General features: G+C 41.9%; 1 protein-coding gene across 1 annotated transcript in view; it reads right to left on the bottom strand.

Moving 5' to 3' along the window:
• LOC132834735 (fibrillin-1-like) overlaps positions 1-23,071 on the bottom strand; it is a 589,699-nt gene that overhangs the window by 22,474 nt on the left and 544,154 nt on the right. Inside the window, exons 58-59 of the mRNA XM_060853700.1 lie at positions 21,120-21,245; positions 17,007-17,129 (exon numbers count right to left, since the gene is read on the bottom strand). Of these exons, the coding sequence (XP_060709683.1) occupies positions 17,007-17,129; positions 21,120-21,245 (249 nt within the window). The remainder of the gene's footprint in view (positions 1-17,006; positions 17,130-21,119; positions 21,246-23,071) is intronic.

Raw genomic sequence — 23,071 nt, 5'->3', positions numbered from 1 at the left:
ATGATTTCAAGAAGGATTAGATGTAGTTCTTAGGACTAAAGGTATCAAAGGGTGTTAAGTGAAAGCGAGAAGAGGGTACTGAGTGCGATGATCAGCCATGGTGGGACAGGCTTGAAGGTCCAAGTGGCCTACTCTTATTTTCTATGTTTCTATTGATTGATCTACAGTAAATGTTGGCTGTTCAAGGATATTCTGCTCACAGTTGATGAGCTTCAGACATTGCGACACATCAGGGAGAGGGAGAGATCCCTGGACAATGTGTTTCAGGAGGCAATCACAATTCTAAGATTAATTACATCAAATTTGGTCCATGGTCATAGATAGCAAGGTATGAATGACAGTGTGGGATGTATGAGAATCTAGAATTTAGTTTTGGATGAGCCTCAGTCAGTGCTGTTATCCACTAAGTACAAAGGTTTTGCTCCCAGTGTGGACGAAGGCACAGATTGCATGGACGACACGCAAACTGACACAGCACGGTGGTCCACAGTGCTATTCATCGAGTCATAGAGATGCAACCCATCCATGCCAACCAGGTATCCCAACCCAATCTAGTCCCACCTGCCAGCAACCGGCCCATATACCTCCAAACCCTTCTTATTCATATACCCACCCAGATGCCTTTATAAATGCTGCAATTGTACCAGCTTCCACCACTTCCTCTGGTAGCTCATTCCATACACGTACCACTCTCTGCGTGAAAAAGTTGCCCCTTAGTTCTCTTTTAAACCTTTTCCCTCTCACCCTTAACCTATGCCCTCTAGTTCTGGACTCCCCACCCCAGGGAACAGACTTTGTCTATTGGTCCTATCCATGCCTGTCAAGATTTTATAAACCTCTATAAGGTTAACCCTCAGCCTCTGACGCTCCAGGGAATACAGCCCTAACCAAGTCAGCCTCTCCCTGTAACTCAAATCCTACAACCCTGACAACATCCCTGTAAATATTTTCTGAACCCTTTCAGTTTCACAACATCCTTCCGAGAGGAATGAGACCAGAATTGCATGCAATGCCTGTACAGCTGCAATATGACCTCTCAGCTCCTGTACCCAATAATTTGACGAATAAAGGAAGCATACCAAATGCCTTCTTCACTATCTTTTTTAACTGTGACTCCACTTTCAAGGAGCTACGAACCTGCACTTCAAGGTCTCTTTGTTCAGCAATACTCTCGAGGAACTGACCATTAAATGTATAAGCCCTGATAAGATTTGCTATCTTAAATGCAGAACTTCACATTTACCTAAATTAAACTCCATCTGCTACTCCTTAGCCTATTGGCCCATCTGATCAAGATCCCGTTGTAACCTGAGGTAACCTTCTTTGCTGCACCTCCAATTTTGGTGTTATCTGCAAGCTTACTAACTATACATCTTATGCTCACATCCAAATCATTTGCATAAAGGACCGAAAAGTAGTGGACCCAGCACCGATCCTTATGGCAGCCTACTGGTCACAGGCCTCCAGTCTGAAAAGCAGCCCTCCACCACCACTACCCTCTATCTTCTACCTTTGAGCCAGTTCTATATCAAAATGGCTAGTTCTCCCTGTATTCCATGAGATCTAACCTTGGTAACCAGTCTCCCATGGGGAACCTTGTTGAACATCTTACTGAAGTCCATATAGATAATATCTACCACTCTGTCCTCATCAATCTTCATTGTTACTTCTTCAAAAAACTCAATCCAGTTTGTGAGACATGACTTCCCACACACAAAGCCATGTTGACTATCCCTAATCAGTCCTTGCCTTCCCAAGTACATGTACATCCTGTCCCTCAGGATTCGCTCCAACAGCTTGCCCACCACCGAGTCTCACTGGTCTACAATTCCCTAGCTTGTCCTTACCACCTTTCTTAAATAGTGGCACCACATTAGCCAACCTCCAGTCTTTCGGCACCTCACCTGTGACTCCATTTACCAAAGCTATCTCATGCCCCCTTTATGCCCTCCAGATTTCCCTCTTGCGTATAATACTACTGCCTTTATACTCTTCTAAGCATTCACTCGATTTAGCTTGTCTATACCTGCATATGCTTCCTTCTTTTTCTTAACCAAACCCTCAACTTCTTTAGTCATCCAACATTCCCTACACATACCAACCTTTCCTGTCACCCTAACAAGAATACACTGTCTCTGGACTCTCGTTATCTCATTTCTGAAGGCTTTCCATTTTCCAGCCATAAAGTCACAGCACGGAAACAGACTCTTCGGTCCAATCTGTCCATGCTGACCAGATATCCCAACCCCAATACAGTGCCACCTGCCAGCACCCGGCCCGTATCCCTTCAAATCCTTCCTATTCATATACCCATCCAAATGCCTCTTAAATGTTGCAATTGTACCAGCCTCCACCACTTCCTCTGGCAGCTCATTCCATACATGTACCACCCTTTTTGTGTGAAAAAGTTGCTCCATAGGTCTCTTTTATATCTTTCCGCTTTCACCCTAAACCTATGCCCTTTAGTTCTGGACTCCCCAACCCCAGGGAAAAGACTTTGCCTATTTACCCTCTTCATGCCCCTCATAATTTTGTAAACCTCTATCCGGTCACCTCTCAGTCTCCTGCGAACATCTACCCCCAATCAGCTTTTCAAAGTTCTTGCCTAATACCATCAAAATTGGTCTTTTTCCAATTTCAAACTTCAACTTTTAGATATGGTCCATCCTTTTCCATCATTATTTTAAATCTAATAGAATTATGGTCGCTGGCCCCAAAATGCTCCCTCACTGACATCTCAGTCACCTGCCCAGCCTTATTTCCCAAGAGTGGGTCAAGTTTTGCAATTTCTCTGGAAGGTACATCTACATACTGAATCAGAAAATGTTCTTGTACACACTACGGCAGTCCCAGTCAATGTTTGGAAAGTTAAATTCCCCTACCATAACTACAGTTATCCTCTATCTTACAGATAACTGAAATCTCCTTACAAATTTGCTTCTCAATTTCCCCCTGACTATTAGGGGGTCTACAATACAATCCCAACAAGGTGATCATCCCTTTCTTATTTCTCAGTTCCACCCAAATAACTTCGCTGGATATATTTCTGGGAATATCCTCCCTCAGTACAGCTGTAATGCTATCCCTTATCAGAAATGCCACTCCCCCTCCTCTCTTGCCTCCCTTTTTGTCCTTCCTGTAGCATTTGTATCCTGGAATATTAAGCTGCCAATCCTGTCCATCCTTGACCACATTTCTGAATTGCTATGATATCCTATTCCCATGTTCCTGGACATGCCATGAGTTCATCTACTTCCCTGTTAGGCTTCTTACATTGAAATGAATGCAGTTTAATTTATTAGACCTACCTCGTTCTCTGCTTGGCCCTTGCCTGCCCTGACTGTTTGACTCACATCTTTTGTCAACTGTACCAGTCTCAGATTGATCTCTTTTCTCACTATCTCCCTGGGTCTCACCCCCCCACCTTACAAGTTTAAATCCTCCTGAGCAGCTCTTGCAAATCTCCCTGCCAGTATATTCGTTCCTTTCCAATTCAGGTGCAATCTGTCCTTCTTGTACAGATGACATCTATTCCGGAAGAGATTCCAATGATCCAAAAATGTGAACCCTTCTCCCATACACCAACTCCTCAGCCATGTATTCTTCTGCTCTATCCTCCTATTCTTACCCTCACAGCTCCGGGAGTAATCCAGACAATATTACTCTTGAGGATCTCCATTTTAAATTCCTGCCTAACTCTCTATATTCTCCCTTCAGAATCTCATCCTTTTCCCTTCCTATGTCATTGGTTGCAATGTGTATAATGACCTCTCCCCTTCTGCATCCTCTCTGAGATATCCTTGATCCTGGCACCAGGGAGGCAACACACCATACTGATTTTTCACTGCTGGCCACAGAAACATCTGTCTGTGCTTCGGAAGAGAAAGTCCCCTAACACAATCAATCAATCTCTTGGAAACCGATGTAACACTCATTGAATTAGAGCCAGTCCCGATACCAGAAATGTGGCTGTTCATGCTACATTCCCCTGAGAACCTATTACCCCCTACATTTTCCAAAATAACATACTTGTTTGAAATTGGAATAGCCACGAAGCCTCTGCACTACCTGCCTACTTCTCCTATCTTTCCTGGAGTTAACCCATCTATCTGACTGTATCTGCGACTTTTCTCCCTTCCTATTGCTGCCTTCCATCACACTTGCTTTCTCTTATAAATTCCTCATTGCCTCTGTCGCTCCAAACGATCCATTCAATGTGATAAGATTCGCAACCAATGACATTTATTGCAGATATAATCCTCAGTAACACATAAACTCTTCCTAAACTCCCTCATCCGAGCGTATCACTCTACTAAGGGCCATTTTTGCTTCTTCCAATCTGCAGACCCAGAACATAGCACCATCTTATTCCTCTACAAAACAATGCTCCAGGCTAACCTAATAATTATGGCTTATATTTTTAAGTTTAATCAAGAGATATATCTAAATAACATTGTGTCTCTCTCTCCCCTGCACTGATCTGACCATGTGCTGCCTTTGTCTGTTCCTCTCCCTTTTCAAAGTGCCATTGCTTTGAGTTTTTTTTCTCCAAAGTTCCAAACAAAACACCAGCATATAAAACAGTAATTCAAGTGGGGGAGAAAAGAAAAAATGTAGCAGTAACAGGGGACAGCATAGTTAGGAGAATAGATATTCTCTGCAGCATTGACAGAGCCCCCAAGGCCTTGTTGCCAACCTGGTGCATAGGGTCAGCACATGTCATCTGACCTGGAATGGGAGGGGAAGGATTCAGCTGTTGTGGTCCACATAGGAACCACTGATACAGCTAGGACTAGAAAAGTGGTTCTGCTGAGGGATTATGAGAATCTTAGACTAAATTAAAAAGCAGAACCACAAAGGCAATAATGCCAAGATTACAACCTGAGCCACGTGCAAATTAACATAGGGTCAATAAGAATAAGAGGGTAAATGTGTGGTTCAAAGATTGGTGAGGAAGAGATGGGTTCTGAGCCATAGGGCATTGCCATCAGTACTGGGAAAGAGAGACCTGTTCTGTTGGGATGGGACTCTTTTGGAACTGGTGTGTCCGCATGAGGTTCCGTTCAGTGCTCCAATTTTCTCCCGTTAGGTGGATTGGCTATGCTAACTTGGCATATAGTGTTCAGAGATGCTCAGGCTAGGTAGATAGAAATGGGGGGGTTACAGGGGGAGGGTTGGGGGCTCAGTCTGGTTGGGAGGCTGGTCGGAGGGTTGGTGCTGACACGATGGGCCAAATGACCTCTTCCTGCACAGTAGGGATTCTATGATTCCACGAACTAAGATTATAGACAAATGTTTAAATTAATTAGTGGATAGGAGGGTTCAATTGGAACAAAGTTTCAAAAATGAAAAAGAAACAAGCGTGCACAGGCATAGGGTCTTGAAGGGGTGAATGATAAACAAAGTGGGACAGGAAAGGTTGGGAAATATATGCAGACCAGTGCAGCAGAAATTAAACCAGTGACAGTAATAATGGTAAAAAGGCTCTGTACATGACTGCACACTGCAATTATTACAAGATAGGTGAGTTGACAGCACAAGTAGAAATACATGAACATGACTTGATAACTGTTACAGAGATATGGTTACAAGATGACCAAGACTGGGAAGTGAATATTCAAGGTTATTTGACATTTCAGAAGAATAGGCAAGGAGGTGAGGCAGCTTTGTTAATAAGACAAGGCATCAGTGCAATTGGAAATAAGGACATAGGTACAATCAGTTTGGTTGGAAATAAGGAGTAGTAAGGGAACGAGGTCCCTAAAGGCCCTCCAACCAGCATCCCAACCAGACTGAGCCCCCAACCCTACCCCTGTAACCCCGCATTTCTAATCTACCTAGTCTGCACATCTCTGAACACTACATGGCAATTTAGCATAGCCAATCCTCCTAACAGGAGAAAATTGGAGCACTGAACGGAAGCTCACACAGACACACCAGTTCCTTGTTGGACAAATACAAATTGGCAAATAATGGAGGTGTGTAAGAAGGTCATGATGATTGGTCAATATGCAAATTAAGATCACTCAGAACAATTAAAATCACTCACATCGACCAGAGAAGATGGTATGGATGATGAATTTCTGGAGTATATCATGGATTGCTTTTGTGCAATGTTTTTGATTTAGTGAGTCATGAAGTAGGATTAATAAGAGGTCTCATATTTATGAATCCTCTGGGGGTAGAGATCACAAGGTGTTGAATTTGAACTTTAGTTTGAGGGAACTCGGTTTCAAACCAATGTTCTCAATTAACGAGGAGCAATTACAGAGGTACAAAGAAAGAGTCATCTAAATGAATTTTTGCAGCAGTGAGAGCAGTGAGAGCGAGGACCAGGGGCTACTGGGGAGGTAAATTAATCCTTTAAAAACTTACCTTGTGAATAGGCGAAGTGCACGCTGAGCAAGAGTGGACTTACTGCTGCGTAAGTGAGGTAAAATATTTGGGTATCGCTTTACCCAAAACACTACTTAGGGAGTGTCTCCCATCCATCTTCCTCCTCTAACCGGAATAAAAGGTTCTGTGTGCTGATTCAATAAGGTTATTAGTTTATTTTACAATTGTCTCTTTGGGAATTTAGAACAGTGGGAATGGATGTTAGGGCAGTTGCATGCTCCTCCTGTTGAATGTGGGAGAAAAGGTTCATCACTAGCATCCCCACTGACTTCATCTGTGGGAAGTGCAGCCAACTCCAACCCCTCAGAAACCGCATTAGGGAATTGGAGTCAGAGCTGGATGAACTTGGGATCATTTGGGAGGCAGAGAGGGTAATAAAGAGGAGTTACAGGGAAATTGTCTCACCTCAGGTACTGGACAAAAGCAGATGGGTGACAGTCAAGGGACGGAAAGGGAACAGTGGAGGGACCCCTGTGGCCATTCCCCTCAATAATAAGTACACCGTTTTGGGATCTGTTGGGGAGGATGGCCTACCTGGGGAAGCCATAGAAGCCAAGTCTGTGGCTCAGAAGGGAAGGGGGGAAGAATAGAAAAGTGGTAGTGGTAGGAGACTCAATAGCTAGAGAGGAACGAACAGGAGACTCTGTGGTCGCGAACGGGACTCCCAGAAGGTACGTTGCCTCCCAGGCGCCAGGGTCCGGGATATCTCTGATCGAGTGTACAGGATTCTGAAGGGGGAGGGTGAGCAGCTAGAAGTCATGGTGCACATTGGAACCAATGACATAGCCAGGAAAAGGAATGAGGATCTAAAACGTGATTTCAGGGAATTAGATTGGAAGCTAAAAAGCAGCACAAGCAGAACAGTAATCACAGGATTACTACCAGTGCCACGTGCTAGTGAGGCGAAGAACAGGGAGTGAGTGCACTAAACACATTGCTACAAGGCTGATGCAGGAGGGAAGGCTTCAGATACATAGATCATTGGGGTACCTTCTGGGGAAGGTGGGACCTGTACATGAAGGATGGGTTGCATTTAAACTGCAGGGGCACCAATGTCCTGGGTGGGAGATTTGCTACAGCACTTCAGGAGGGTTTAAGCTAGTTTGGTAGGGGATGGGATCCAGAGCTACAGATCAGAGGAGAGAGTAGTTGTTGAACAGGCAGAAATAGAATGCAAAGAGTCTGTCAGGAAGGACACACAGTTGACAGGGCAAAGGGATGGGTTAAAGTGTGTCTGTTTCAATGCAAGGTATATCACGAATAAGAATGATGAACTTAGAGCATGGATCTGTACAGGGTGGCACAGTGGCTCAGTGGTTAGCACTGCAGCCTGAGTGCCAGAGGCCAGGGTTCGATTCCAGCCTTGGTCTACTGTCTGTGTGGAGCTTGCACATTCTCCCCATGTCGTGGGTTTCCTCCGGGTGCTCCAGTTTCCTCCCACATTCCAAAGATGCACAGGTCAGGTGAATTGGCCATGCTAAATTGCCCATAGTGTTAAGTGCATTAGGCAGAGGGTAGTGGTCTGGGTGGGTTACTCTTCGGAGGGTCAGTGTGGGCTTGTTGGGCTGAAGGGCCTGTTTCCACACTGTAGGGAATCTAATCTAAAATACTTGGAACTACAATTTTGTGGTCATAACAGAAATATAGATTTCACAGGGGCAGGAATGGTTGCTGGGTGTTCCAGGGTTTAGATCTTTTTTTAAAAAAATGGGACGGTGGCGGGTGGGTGTAAAAGAGATAGCAATGTGAATTAGAGAGTGCATCACAACTGCAGAAAAGGAGGTTGTTGAGGAGGTTTTGTCTACTGAGTCAGTATGGGTGGAAGTCAGTAACAGGAAAGGAGCAGTCACTTTATTGGGTGGTTTCTGTACACCTCCCCAATAGCAACAGAGAGATGGAAGAACAGATTGGACAGCAGATCTTGGAAAGGTGCAGATGTAACAGAGTTGTTGTTGTTATGGGTGAGTTCAACTTCCCCAATATTGATTGGAATCTCCTTAGTGCAGATGGTCTGGATGGAGCCGATGTTGTCAGGGGTGTCCAGGAGGGATTCCTGACTCAATATGTAGGTAGGTCGACTAGGGGAGAGGCCATATCGGATTTGGTGCTAGGGAACGAACCAGGCCAGGTGTCAGGTCTCTTGGTTGGACAGCATTCTGGTGACAGTGACCACAACTGCCTCGCCTTTACCACAGCCATGGAGAGGGATAGGAACAGACAGAATGGAAAAGTATTTAATTGGGGGAGGGGAAATTATACTGCTATTAGACAGGAGCTGTGGAGTATAAATTGGGAACAATTGTTCTACAGGAAAGTGCACAACAGAAATGTGGAGGTGTTAAAGAACACTTGTTGCGAGTATTGGATAACTTTGTCTCACTGAGACAGGCAAGGAATGGTAAGGTAAAGAAGCTTTGGATGACAAGAGAAGAGGAGCTTCTTGTCAAGAGGAAGAAGGAAACTTACTTAAGATTGAGGAAATAAGGGTCTGGCACAACTTGAGAGGATTATAGGGTAGCTAGGAAAGAATCCAAAAATGGACTGTGGAAAGCTAGGAGGGGGCATGGTGAGAAGGATGAGGGAAAACCCAAAGGTGTTCTACACACTTGAGGAGTATAAGAATAATCAGAGAGAGGGTATGTCCAATCAGGGATAGTAGGGGGAGCTTGAACCTGGAGTCTGAAAAGGTAGGGGAGGCCCTAAATGGGTTTCTTGCTTCAGCACTCACCGGAGAAAGGGACCTTGTTGATAGTGAGAAAACCGTGGACCAGGTTAATAGGCTTGAACAGATTGATATTAAGGAAGTGGATGTGCTGAACTTCTGGGAGACAGTAAGATAGATAAGTCCCCAGGACCAGAGATATCAAAGGTTACTACGGGAAATGAGGAATGAGATTGCTGTGCCTCTGGTGATGGTCTTTGCACCCTCACTCTTCGTGGGAGTAATACCGCTGATTGGAGGGAGGCAAATGTTGTTCCCCTGTTCAAGAGAGGATATAGGGAAATCCCTGGGAATTACAGACCAGTCAGCCTTACGTCTATGGTAAGCAAGGTACTGGAAAGGAATCTGAGAGATAGGATTTATGACTATTTGGAAAAACATAGTTTAATAAAGATTGTCAATATGGCTTTGAGAGGGGCAGGTCATGCCTCATAAGCCTTATTGAGTTGTTTGAGGATGTGACAAGACAAGTTGATGAAGGTCAAGCAGTGGATGTGGTGTATATGGATTTCAGTAAGGCATTTGATAAGTTTCCCCACTCAGTAGGCTCACTCAGAAAGTAAGGAGGTATGGGATGCAGGGAAATTTGGCTATCTGGATACAGAATTGGCTGGTCAAAAGAAGACAGCAAGTGGTAGTCGATGTAAAGTATTCTGCCTGGAGGTTGGTGACCAGTGGCGTCCACTGGGATCTCTTCTTGGGCCTCTGCTCTTTGAGGGTTTTACAAATGACTGATGAATAAGCGGAAGGGGGGTTAGTAGGTTTGCTGATGATACAAAGGTCGGTGGTGTTGTAGATAGTGTCGAGGGCTGTTGCAGGCTACAACAAGACATTGACAGGATGCAGAGCTGGGCTGAAAAATGGCAGATGGAGTTCAACCTAGATAAATGTGAAGCGATTCATTTTGGAAGATTGAATTTGAATGTAGAATACAGGGTTAAAGACAGGATTCTTGGCAGTGTGGAGGAACAGCAGGATCTTGGAGTCCATGTACATAGATCCCTCAATGTTGCCATCGAAGCTGATGCTGTTAAGGAGGCATATGGTGTTTTGGCTTTCATTAATGGGGGATTGAGTTTAAGAGCCGTGAGGTTTTGCTGCAGCTCTACAATACACTGGTTAGACTCCACTTGGAATATTATGCCCAGTTCTGGTCGCCTCATTATTAGAAGGATGTTGATGGTTTAGAGAGGGTGCACAGGAGATTTACCAGAATGCCTGGATTGAGAGCAAGAGCTTTTCACACTGGAAAGAAGGAAGAGAGGTGACTTGACAGAGGCGTACAATGTAATGAGAGGCATAGATAGAGTAGATAGCCAGAGACTTTTCCCTGGGCCAGAAATAGCTGTCAGGAGGGGGTCATAATTTTCAGGTGATTGGAGGAAGGTATAGGGGAGATGTCAGAGGTAGTTTCTTTAAGCAGAGAGTGGTGGGTATGCGCAATGCATTGCTAGCAGTGGTAGTAGAGTCAGAGACTTTCGGGACATTAAAGTGACTGCTGAACAAGTACATGGACAGCAGTAAATTGAGGGGCGTGTAGGTTTGGTTGATTATAGATTAAGGTAAATATTCGGCACAACATTGTAGGCCAAAGGACCTGTACCATTCTATGTTCTAAATCGGCTGGGAAAATAAAGTAAGGTGGACACTTAGCAGATACTTCATAGTGGTCAGCAAAGATTTATTCCAGTCAGAAAGGGCTCAATGAGAGGGACAAAGCATATTTGATTAACAAAAATGGTCAAGGAGAGTATCCATTAAAAACTAAAGTATACAAAGTGATTAGAACTAATGGAAGGCCAGTTATTGGGAATATTTTTCAGAACCAGCAGTGGACGTTTAAAAGCTAACAAAGAGGGAAAAAACTGAATATGAAAGTAAATTGGTAAGAAATATAAAAACAAACAACAAGAGCTTCTATGTATATATAAAAAGAGTAGCCAAAGGAACAGCGGAACCCTTGGAGAATGAAACTGAGGAATTGATAACAGGGAACAGATAATTTAAACCAATATGTTTAACCAGTCTTCACGGCGGAGGGCAGTAGAAACCTCCAAAAGATATCAGATAAGCAAGAAGCATGGGAGAAATGATTCTGTAACCATTTGTAACTTTTGTTCCTGTTACAAAGGACAAGTATTTGACAAAGTAATGAGACTGAAAGCAGCTCGGATGTGATTGCCTGCATTCATGACTTTTGAAGGAAGTGGCTGCATATATCATGGATCAAAATAATTTAGAACTCACTTGATTCCAGCAGATTGGAAAACTGCTGATGTGACACCCCTGTTCAACAAGAGAGGGAGACAGAAAGGAGGAAATTTTTGGCCAGTTAGCCTATGACCTGCCGTTTGGAAAATGCTAGAATCCATTATTCAGGAAGAAATAGCAGGATATTTAGAAAAGCTCGACTCAATTAGAGTCAACATGGTTTTGCGAAAGGGAAGCCATGTTTGACACACATGCTAGAGTTGATAAATGATTAACACAGAGGTTATGAAGTTGAAGACATGCACTATACCTTTAAAAGAGAGTGAATGCTGTTCTGGACTGAAAGATTACAAGCACCTGTGTATCTGACGAGATGGCAGTCCCACAATGTACTGGAAAATTGAAAACATGTAATATTTGGCTTTGAAAAGGATACCTTTGGTTGCTGTTTTGACAATTTGAATTTAACTAATCAGTTTCAATTACGCCGCAGGATACTGAAACCCAATTGAGTTTGAATTTATTGTTTTGTCAACATCAAACCTATGAGATGATCTGATTTTGGGGATATAGAAATGCAGACATTTTGAAAATTGGAGAGAGAGCAACTGCCATCGAGACAGAAAAGCCTGGAGATTTAACATCTTGCTTTCCAAGAAATTAGAAAACCCTCTCTATCAAAGATATCTTTTCATATGAAACATACTCACAGTAAAAAGAAAGAAAACGCCCCAGGGAGATCAACAGCCGGAAGAAGAAAGACATAGAAGATGACAGTGAGTGTGTCGTTTTGAAATTAAGTTGATGTAATTTTAATAAGTGTCTTAATGGAACAATATATTGTTATAGAGTTGGAGGCAGGTAGTAAGCAGTTAACAGAAAGCGGAGCTTAGAATTGTGAATAATTGTTATGTTCACTTTTAGAGTTAAAAAAAGTAAATTGATGTTACTTTCCTTAAATAGTGGAATTTGGAAGTTCTCTGTCTCATATTTTAACAATTACGAAGACAGATGAGCTTTTCAGGATGTTTGGTTTAAGTAACAGAGGGGTTCACCTTCGTGTTGTAATACTTGATAATGGGGAACTGGTTGATGCAGTGTACTTGGAGGTTTAATAAGATAGGGTCCTTGATTTCCAGCATGGAGAGAGGCCCTTTGGCCCAAACCGGTTCATGTCAACCAAAATGTCTGCTCATGCTAACGCCATTTCCCTGCACTTGGCCCATATCCTTCTAATCCTTTCCTATCTATTTGTCCAAATGCCTTTTAAATGTTGTTAATGTACCTGCCTCAACCACTTCCACTGGCAGCTTATTCCACATGCATACCTACCTCTGTGTAAAAAAAGTTGCCCGAAAGGTTTCCTGTTATTCTTTCCCCTCTAACCTTAAACTGATGCTCTCTAGAACTCGATTCCCCAACCCTGGGAAAAAGACTGAGTGCATTCACCCTATCCATGCATTTCCTGCCTTTATAACATTTCCCCTCAATCTCCTACACGCTAAAGAAGTCTTAGCTTGTCTAACCTCTTCCTAAAACTCAGACCATTGAGACCAGGCAACATCCTTGTAAGCTTCTTCTGCACTCTTCCTATAACAAGGTGACCAAAACTGGATACAATACTCCAAGTGTGACCTCACCAACATCCTGTATAACTGCAACATAACTTCCCAGCTTCGCTACTCAATGCCCTGAGTGATGAAGGCCAGTGTGTCAAAAGCCTCCTTCACTGCCCTGTCTACCTGTGACTCTACTTTCAGAGAACTATAAACCTGAACTCCACTACACTCCTTAAGGCCCTACCATTCACCATGAAACTCCTACCTTGATTTGACTTCCCAAAATGCAAGACCCCACACTTATCTATATTAAACTCCATATGCCATTTCTTAGCCCACTTCCCCAGCTGATCAAGGACCTGATGTAATTTCTGATAATCTTCCTCACTGTCCATGATACCGCCTATTTTAGTGTCATCAGCAAACTTACTAATCATGCCTTGTACATTCTCATCCAAGTCATTGATGTAGGTAACAAACAGCAATGGGCCCAGCACCGACCCCTGAAGCACTCCACTAGTCGCAGGCCTCCAGTCCGATAAGCATCCTTCCACAATTAACCTCTGGTTCCTATTAACAAGCCAATTTTCTATCTGACTTGCTAGCTCCCCTGGATTCCGCGTGATCTAACTTCCAGAGCAGCCTACCATGTGGAACCTTATCACAGGCCTTACTGAAATCCAAATAGAATATGTCTACCGCCCTGCCCTCATCTACCTTCCTGGTCACTTCATCAAAGAACTCTAACAAATTTGTGAGGCATGATCTCCCACTCACAAAGCCATGCTGACTGCTCCTAATCAAACTCTGTCTTTCCAAACACATATATATCTTATCCCTCAGAATCTTCTCAAATAACTTACTAACTTATCCACCACAGATGTTAAGCTCACTGCTCTATAGTTCCCAGGCTTTTCTTTGCAGCCCTTCTTCATTAATGGTATATAAGATGCTACAGAAAAGGTTACTGTACAAATTAGGAGCTCATGGTATTATGGATTATGTACTATCATAACATGCTAACTAACAATTACCACTAATAACGTACAAAAGACGTTATTTAGAATTGGTCAATTTCAGTTGGAATAACATAACTAGTGGACTGCCACAAGGATGAGCTCTAGGCCTCTATTAGAGCTTAAGGTAAAGCCTATGGAGGACCATAGCCTTGCTCTCTCATTAGACAGACACAAGTGGTGGTGGCTTAACCTGAGGTCACCATTCTTCAGGCAAGGGGTAGGTTGAGAAGGTGAGATCTTCATGGTAGTACGGGAACCAATACAGGAAATGAACCTATGCTGTTGGCATCATTCTGCATCACAAACCTGTCATGTAGCCAACTGAATTAGAGACAAAAGAAGCTGCAGATGCTGGAAGGATACAGAAAGCCGAGCAGCATCAGGAGATGGAGAAGTCAATGTTTCGGTTGTAACCCTTCTTTAGGACTAAATGACCCTTAACTAACTGCAAGGGGATATATATAGGTTGAGCGGGTGGGTGAAAAGTTGGCCAATAGAATTTAGTGGAGGAAAGTGCCAGGTCATGCACTTTTAACAGAAATAATCAAAAGAAAGACCAATATTTAAATTGAGAGAATCTCCAAAAAGGTGAAGCACAGAGCAATCTGAATGTTTTTGAACGTGCAGCGCCTGAAGTTAGCATACAGGTGCTGCAAATAATTAAGACAACAAATATAATTTTGACTTTTACTGCAATTGAGTTAAGTAAAAAACAGACAAATCTTATTCCAACTGTACAGAGTACTGTATACAGTTTTTGTCCCAAAATTTTAAGCAAGGATATGATGGCACTGGAGGCTGTTCACAAGAGAGTCATTAAGCTGATTCTTTGGAATGAAGTGACTGATTTATCAAGAACATCTAAACAGGTTAGGACTTTCTTTATTAGAGTCTGAAAGAATGTGTGATCTTATTGAAACATACAAGGTTATGAGAGTTCTTGACAGGATAAGCATTCAATTCTACTTGTGAGACATCTCGATCTAGGGGACACTCATTTAAAACCGAGATGTGCTGCAATTTCTTCTCCCCAAGGGTCATGAATGTCTGGAATACTGTATCCCAGTGAGTTGTGGAGGCTAGATTACTGACAGTTTTTCAAGAGGAGACAGATAGACTTTTCAAGTAACAGGGACATGTTGGCTTTGCTGAGCTGTAATGACTTCTGTTGAATGGTGGGGCAGGCCTGAGGGGCCAAATAATCTATTCCTGTTCCCACAACAATATTTTCTAATCAATCTATTCAGATGTGTTGCTACACAGCCCCTTTTCCACAAATGGCAGCTGATGCTAAATCAGTTATTACTTTAAATCCGAGTTAGATACATTTTTGTTGAAGAGATATGGGGCAAGGCCGACATAGAGTTAAGCCACTGATCAGCCTCGATCTCACTGAATGGCTGAACAGATTCAAGAGATTGAATGACCTATTTCTATTCCTATGCTCCCATATATGTAACTACACGTTTTCCTGTCAAAGCAAGGTTCTATGGTGACAATTTCAAGACTTAACTGCCCTATTATTGATAGCAAGCCAGCAGTTATCACTTGATGCTTTATTCATTCAAATGCTGGCTCGATGTCAAGGACACTCGCTTACAATTTCCCTCAGGTTCAGCTCCTTTGTTCATGTTTGCACACTGATTATAATGAAGTCTGGAGCTGATTGGTTTGATGGAACCCAAACCGAACATCAGTGAACTGCATTGGTGACAACACTGTTGCGATCCCTTCTTTCACCACTGTGCCGATGATTGAGAGTAGACTGCTGTGCGGAAATTATCAGATTACTTTGTCCTGCTTTTTATGGACTGGACAGTTTTCCATATTGCTGGGTAGATGCCAATGTTCTATGTGTACTGGAGCAGCTTGGCTATAAACCTGGCTAATTCCAAAAGACAAATGTTCAGTACTTTTGCCAGAATGTTGTCAGGGTCTATTATCTTTGTAGCATCCAGTACCTTCAAATATTTTTTGGTATCAATAGAATGAATCAAATTGGATGAAGACTAACATCTGTGATGATGGCAATCTTAGGAACATAGAACATAGAAAAATACAGCGCAGTACAGGCCCTTCAGCCCTCGATGTTGCGCCGACCAAAGCCTACCTAACCTACACTAGCCCAATAACCTCCATATGCTTATCCAATGCCCGCTTAAATGACCATAAAGAGGGAGAGTCCACCACTGCTACTGGCAGGGCATTCCATGAACTCACAACCCGCTGAGTAAAGAATCTACCCCTAACATCTGTCCTATACCTACCACCCCTTAATTTAAAGCTGTGTCCCCTAGTAACAGCTGACTCCATTAGTGGAAAAGGTTCTCACTGTCAACCCTATCTAAACCCCTAATCATCTTGTACATCTCTATTAAATCTCCCCTAAACCTTCTTTTCTCCAATGAGAACAGCCCCAAGTGCCTCAGGAGGAGACAGAGATTGATTATCTACTCAATGCCTGGCTGTAGGTACTTGCAAATGCTTCAGCCTGACCATTGCAACGATTTGCTGATCTTCACCATTTTTGAGGATAGAATTATTTGTGTTTCTTGATTTGCAATAATTATTGCAAGTTATGAATAATAACACTTCCAGCTACTTATCCTTGAGGAACATCCCTTTTATTTTTCTCCAACCTAAATAACTACCTTTAAGCTTTATTTGCAAAGTAAAATATTGCAGATGCTAGAAGTGTGAAATAGAAATAGAAAATGCTGGAGATATTAAACAGATTAGGCAGCATCTGTGTGCAAAGAAAAAGAATTAAGTTCAGGTCTGTGAACTTTCATCAGAAATGGGAAAAGTTAGAATAAGCTTTGAGTAAGTGGTGAGTTGGACAAGGACAGAAGAAACATTTGCAATGAGTAAAAGGGATTGAAGAGACAGGGCTGAACTTTTAAGTTTAACCATTCTTTCTGTTAGTAACTAGGCTTGCCTCTCAGATTAAACTGCATGGTTTAAATGAGACGAAACAATGATAGCTATTGTTTTCAGCTGATAAAATGACTGAATAACTCGACTGGGTTGATTGAACATCATTATTGAGGAAAAGCAAATCTTTGGATCAGGTTAAGATATAATTCAATATTACATTACCTTTGCAACTTTTTCCATTCTCCTGCAACAAATATCCTCTAGGACATGCACATTGGTAACTTCCTTCTGTATTCTTGCAGATGAAATTACAAGGTTTCGGTGCCTGGACACATTCATCAAGATCTACAAATTAAGGAAATTACAAATTATATATACTGACATGTATTGTTTGTTATTATAACACGGAAACATATTTTTGAAATGCTTCATAACTAAACTAACATAAATATTAAGAAATTCATATTAAATATAAGTTGTAAGGAAGTGTGAATAGACAGATGTTAAAAACACCTGAATGTACACCTACAACAATTACATAGATGTTTTTGAATCAACCCATTCAGACATATTATGACTCACCTCTGGAGCAGGTGGGACCTGAATCCAGGCCTTTTGGTTTAGAGGTAGGAATACTACCACAGTGCCACTAGAACTGATACAACAACTACATATACTTTGCCTAATGGCATGCTCTTTAAGATTAGGACATCTATCAAATGTTAATAGTTACTTTGAAACAACGTGACTTTTCTTTTTAAAAATCAACAATCTTAAGAAAGGCATGCCTAATTTACTGTAGTCTATCTCTCCGCGGCAGGATGATTGGATGGAAAATGAAGAACAGTAAAGAATGACAAAAAGCAATTAGGAGAAAGAAATTATAGAATGAGAGAAAGGGTGGCTAGAAACGCAAATTTCATATGAGGCTTGTAGTCATTTCTACAACAAGAATAAGTGAAGTGAATATTGGTCCTTTAGAGTCATAGAGATATACAGCACAGAGAAATGATGCATTTGGTCCAATACATTTGCAGTGATCAAAAAAAGCAACCATCTAATTATTCTAATTCCATTTTCCAGCACTTGGTCCAAAGCTTTGCATGCCTTCACTTCCCAACTACATATCAAAATACTTCTTAAACCTTCTGCCCCGTACCTTAAATTGTCCTGCCTCCTGGTCATTGATCCCTCCATCAAAGGGAAAATTTCATACTGTCTGCCCTTTCTGTGCCACTCATGATTTTATACCTCTCAATCACAATCTCCTCTGCTCTATGGGAAACAACCCTAGCCTGTCCAATTCAAAACATAAATTGATTAGCCATGATACTACTGTATGGTGGAGTAAGATTGAATGACTGAAAAGCCTACTTCTTTTCCTGATTTATATCTTATGTGCTCTTATGTTAAGCATTTAATGCTTAGTATATTTGATACAATCTTGCCGAATAGTTACCTCACCCACTTGAACATAAAAACTGTGAATGGGCCCTTCAACAGACAATGACCACAACTTGCTATTTAAGTAGCTTCTTGTCTGTTGTGTGGTGAAGGCTGAGTACCTATTCACAAGGTTTTCCTGAAAATTGAAATAGAAAGACAATTTTTCGAGCATCGTTTCATTTTTTTCTGGTAATAATTGAGTAGCTCGCAGTTCAAACCTTCCCAAAACCATCCTGTTAATGTCCTTGCCTTCGGTCATATACTCTGGGAATTCTCACCTTAAGTGTTCCAAAATTAGAACAGAACATAGAACTTTACACCACAGGAATGGGCCCACGATGTTGTGCCGAACCCGATGCCAAGTTAAACTAATCACTTCTGCCTGTCCTTGTCCATATCTCTCCATTCCTTGCATATTCATGTACTTATCTGAAAGTCCCTTTAATGCCCTTATCATATCTGCGTCCACCACCACCCCTGGCAGTGCGTTCCAGACTATGTAAAAAATAAACTTGCCTCTCACATCTCCTTTGAACTTTTTCCCTCTCACCTTAAATGCATGCCCCCTCGTATTAGACATTTCAACACTGGATAAAAGATTCTGTCAACCCTATCCATGCGATGCATAATTTTATAGACTTTTATCAACTCTCACCTCAGCATCCGCTGCTCCAGAGAAAATAACCCAAGCTTTTCCGACCTCTCTTTACAGCTTGTACCTCTAATCCAGGCAGCATCCTGGTAAATCTTTTCTGCACCCTCTCCAAAGCCTCCATATCCTTCTTGTAGTGTGCAATCAGAATTGAATGCAATACTCCAAGTGTGGCCTAAGCAAAGTCTTATAAAGCTGCAACATGACATCAATTTTCAATTCTCTGACCAATAAAGGCAAGCATGTTATCGGACTTCTGTACCACCCTATCTACTTGAGTGGCCACTTCAGGGAGCTATGGACTTGATCCCCAAGACGCCTCTGTATATCAATGCTATTTAGAATCTTGCCATTAATTGTACACTTTTCCTTTACATTTGATCTCCCAGAGTGCAACATTCACACTTACCCAAATTAAACTCCATCTGCCACTTCTCCGCCCATATCTGCAACTGATCTATATTTTGCTACATTTGATAACCTTCTACAATATAAAATCTGATTGAAGATTTGTAGCTTGGGTATCCGTTGTTGTGGTTCTGCTCGCCGAGCTGGAAGTTTTTGCTGCAAACGTTTCGTTCCCTGGCTAGGGAACATCATCAGTGCTGTTGGAGCCTCGTGGCTCCAACAGCACTGATGATGTTCCCTAGCCAGGGAACGAAACGTTTGCAGCAAAAACTTCCAGCTCGGCGAGCAGAACCACAACTTCTACAATATCCTGAACTCCACCAATTTTTGTATTGTCTGCAAACTTACTAACCCACCCATCTACATTTTCATCTAAGTTATTTATAAAATGTCACAAACAGCAAAGGTCCCAGTCTGGATCTCTGCGGAACACCACTAGTCATGGACCTCCAGCCAGAAAAACACCTTTCCACCGCTACCCTCTGCTTCTATAGGCAAGTCAATTCTAAATCCAAGCAGCCAAGTCACTGTAAATCCCTTGTATCTTAGTCTTCTGGATGAGCATACCATGAAGGACATGTTGAAAGCCTTACTAAAATCCATGCAGACATCTTACGTTACTCATCAATCACCTTTGTCGCCTCCTTGAAAAATTCAATCAAGGCATGATCTGCCTTGCACAAAGCCATGCTGACTGTCCCTAATTGGGTAAAATGTGAGGTCTGCAGATGCTGGAGATCAGAGCTGAAAATATGTTGCTGGTTAAAGTGCAGCAGGTCAGGCAGCATCCAAGGAACAGGAAATTCGACGTTTCGGGCACAAGCCCTGATGAAGGGCTTGTGCCCGAAACGTCGAATTTCCTGTCCCTAATTGGGCCATGCTTTTACAAATGTGCGTAAAACCTATCCCTAAGAATGCTCTCCAATAGCTTCTTCCCAAGTATCATTGTGAGATTCATCAGTTTATAGTTTCCTGGATTATCCCTGCTTCCCTTGTTGAACAGAGGAACAACATTAGCTACTTGCCAGTCCTCTGGGATCTCTCCAGTAGCTAGTGAGGATACAAAGATCTTGGTGAAGGCCCCAGCAATCTCCTCTCTTGCCTCTCTCTATAACCTGGCTTGGATACTATCAGGCCCTGGTGACTTATCCATCTTAATGCTCTTCAAGAGGCCCAACACCATTTCTTTCTTGATCTCAAAATGCCCGAGCATAGTAGCAGGATCCACACAAATCTTACTATCCTCCATATCCTTCTCCTGCGTGAATACCGACACATTTAGGATCTCTCTCACATCTTCTGTCTCCAAACACATGTTCCTTCTTTATCCTTGAGTGATCTTACCTTCTCCCTAGTTATCCCTTTGCTTTTAATAATGTATGGAATGCCTTGGGATTTTCTTTAACTCTACTTGCCAAGGTCATTTCATGGCCTGTTCTTGCTCTTCTAATTCCTTGCTTGAGTTCTTTCCTGCTTCCAAAGTTCTTTCTGTCAAGGTCTAAATTTTCTCAAAATAATTCTGCCACAGGTTTATCTTTTGTGAAGTGTTTGAGGACATTTACAACATTAAAGCTACCCTAATCAATGTTTACGAATACTGAAATATAGGGGATCTGTGAGCATTAACAGATTAGTTGCACTGTCAAGAACGTTTGGTTTCTTACGGTTAGCTAATTTTGGTTTTAATGTGGTGTTCAAAGATGAATGGCTATCGTTTGCTACATGCATTAAATTGCTGAGTGTTTATATCCATTATTTTCTTAAATGTATCAGCACAGTTTTTAATGATCTTTCGCCTTGTACCTAAAAGCTACTTTTTAAATACTTGCCTACACAAGATACGCCAGACAGATCGGTGGTGTAACCAGTCTTGCACAGACATCGATATGATCCCACAGTATTAATACATTGTCCGTTCAGACACAGGTTTGCAAGAACTTGACATTCATCAATATCTGAAACAAAATAAATAATTAATACAAGATCGTCGAAGTACAATAGAATCGGCCTAAAAGAACACAAAATAATTGCTTTTCTTTTCTCCTGAAGGTACTGGTTGCTCACATGGTGGGATATCTGTAACATAATTTGGTTCATCTTAGCTTTTTGAATTGGTGATTTCTCCTGCGCCCAGGCTACGGCACTGACAAGCTTTCTAAATGTGAAGGTTGTCAATCTGAAACTGGACCTCTCCTTTGCGTGAATGTTGTGGCCAAATACAGTTTCTTATAACACTTTTCTAATATATATCATTGACCTAAAACATTCATACCATTTCTTCTCATAGGAAGAAGCAAATGACGAGAAAACATTTCAAATGCCAACATTCTATATTCAAAAAGTCAGAAATTCACCAATTGGTGAAAATTTCTCATTCCTGTTTCTGGCCAATGGTAATGTGTAGGATGTTGAAGTTGGGGATTCAGTGATAGCAATGCAATTCAATGTTGGATGGAAATGGTTAAATTCTCTCCTGCTAGACATGGTCACGTGTCATTCTTGAACAAAGTAAGGAGTGCAGATGCTGGAGATCAGTCGAGAATGTGGTGCAGGAAAAGCACAGCAGGTTAGGCAGCATTCGAGGAGCAGGATAATCGACATTTTGGGCGTGAGCCCTTCATCAGGAATGAGGACTGTGGTACTTGCCTATTACAAATCATCGTCTATGTACAGGTTAGCAAACTAATGCAATGAAAGGCTAGACTCCTTGCCCCCCCTCATCAGGTATTAGGATATTTATTTTGTTAAGATCTATACTTGCTGCTCAATGACTTATTGTGACAAAAGGAAACACCAATTAAAAGTGGTCATAGTGTACATCACTACTGAAACATGTTTGAAGCTTTGTCTTGTAAAGAGCATTCCAACATTCCTTCTTCTTCCTTGTCTTCAGGTATACCTCTGGAACTAGAGGGCAAGTAGAGGTTATGGGTCTCATTGCACACTACCTTCATTCAAATTACACAATGCAAGCATCATCACAGAGTGTCCCGAAGGGTTACCAAGTGACACTGAGAAGCCTGAAGCAATAGCAGCAACAAGTGGATAGAGGAGTAGAAATCTGATCTCTGGAGTAAACGTTGATATCTTTCTTTGGCTATGAAAGTTGATAATTGAAGATCATCGGCCTGTTATTTTAAAAAAAAATTCAGAGTAGGGCTGACTACTATACCCCTACTTTTCTGCTGAAACTAACATGTCCATCACCAGCTGACTTTATACATTCCATTACAAATAACATGGCAACTTCAGAGAAATCAGCAAGTGCAAATCCAATGACAGTCATAATATTTACCTTAAATCCTCAAATACTTCTGGAGAGGCCTAAATTGCAAACCTTTAACAAGCTACCTTTTGAATCTTTGACTGTGAAAACAGTTTTCCTTTGACTGCGCCTGGTCTTGTCGAGAAGCTTACTTGGCTAATGACAAGTGCAGGCAGTGTACTTCTGAGGCTATTTGATGTACCCAACAAAAAAACATTAAATATAAGGTAATAAGTTCGAGCAGTTCAGTTTTAAGAAACTCTTTGCAGTTAGATCAGAAAATAACTGCTCTTTAATATCCAGTTTCAGTGAGTATGTTGAGTTCATAGCAGAGACAGAACATAATTCAAATAACTTGACAGTCAATGGGATAACTCCATCACTTCATTCAGGGAAGGCCCACTGTAGTACATGTCAGAACATCGTTTAAGTAGCCAGCAGCTTGTCGTTCCTCAGTCAAGGTGGTGGTGTGATAAGGAGGGGAGATGATAGTCTGGCTAATTGGATGCTGGCATT

Source organism: Hemiscyllium ocellatum, chromosome 42, assembly GCF_020745735.1.
Source record: "Hemiscyllium ocellatum isolate sHemOce1 chromosome 42, sHemOce1.pat.X.cur, whole genome shotgun sequence".
In the NCBI taxonomy this organism is placed as follows: Eukaryota; Metazoa; Chordata; class Chondrichthyes; order Orectolobiformes; family Hemiscylliidae; genus Hemiscyllium; species Hemiscyllium ocellatum.
This window is presented reverse-complemented; position numbering and strand designations above follow the sequence as displayed.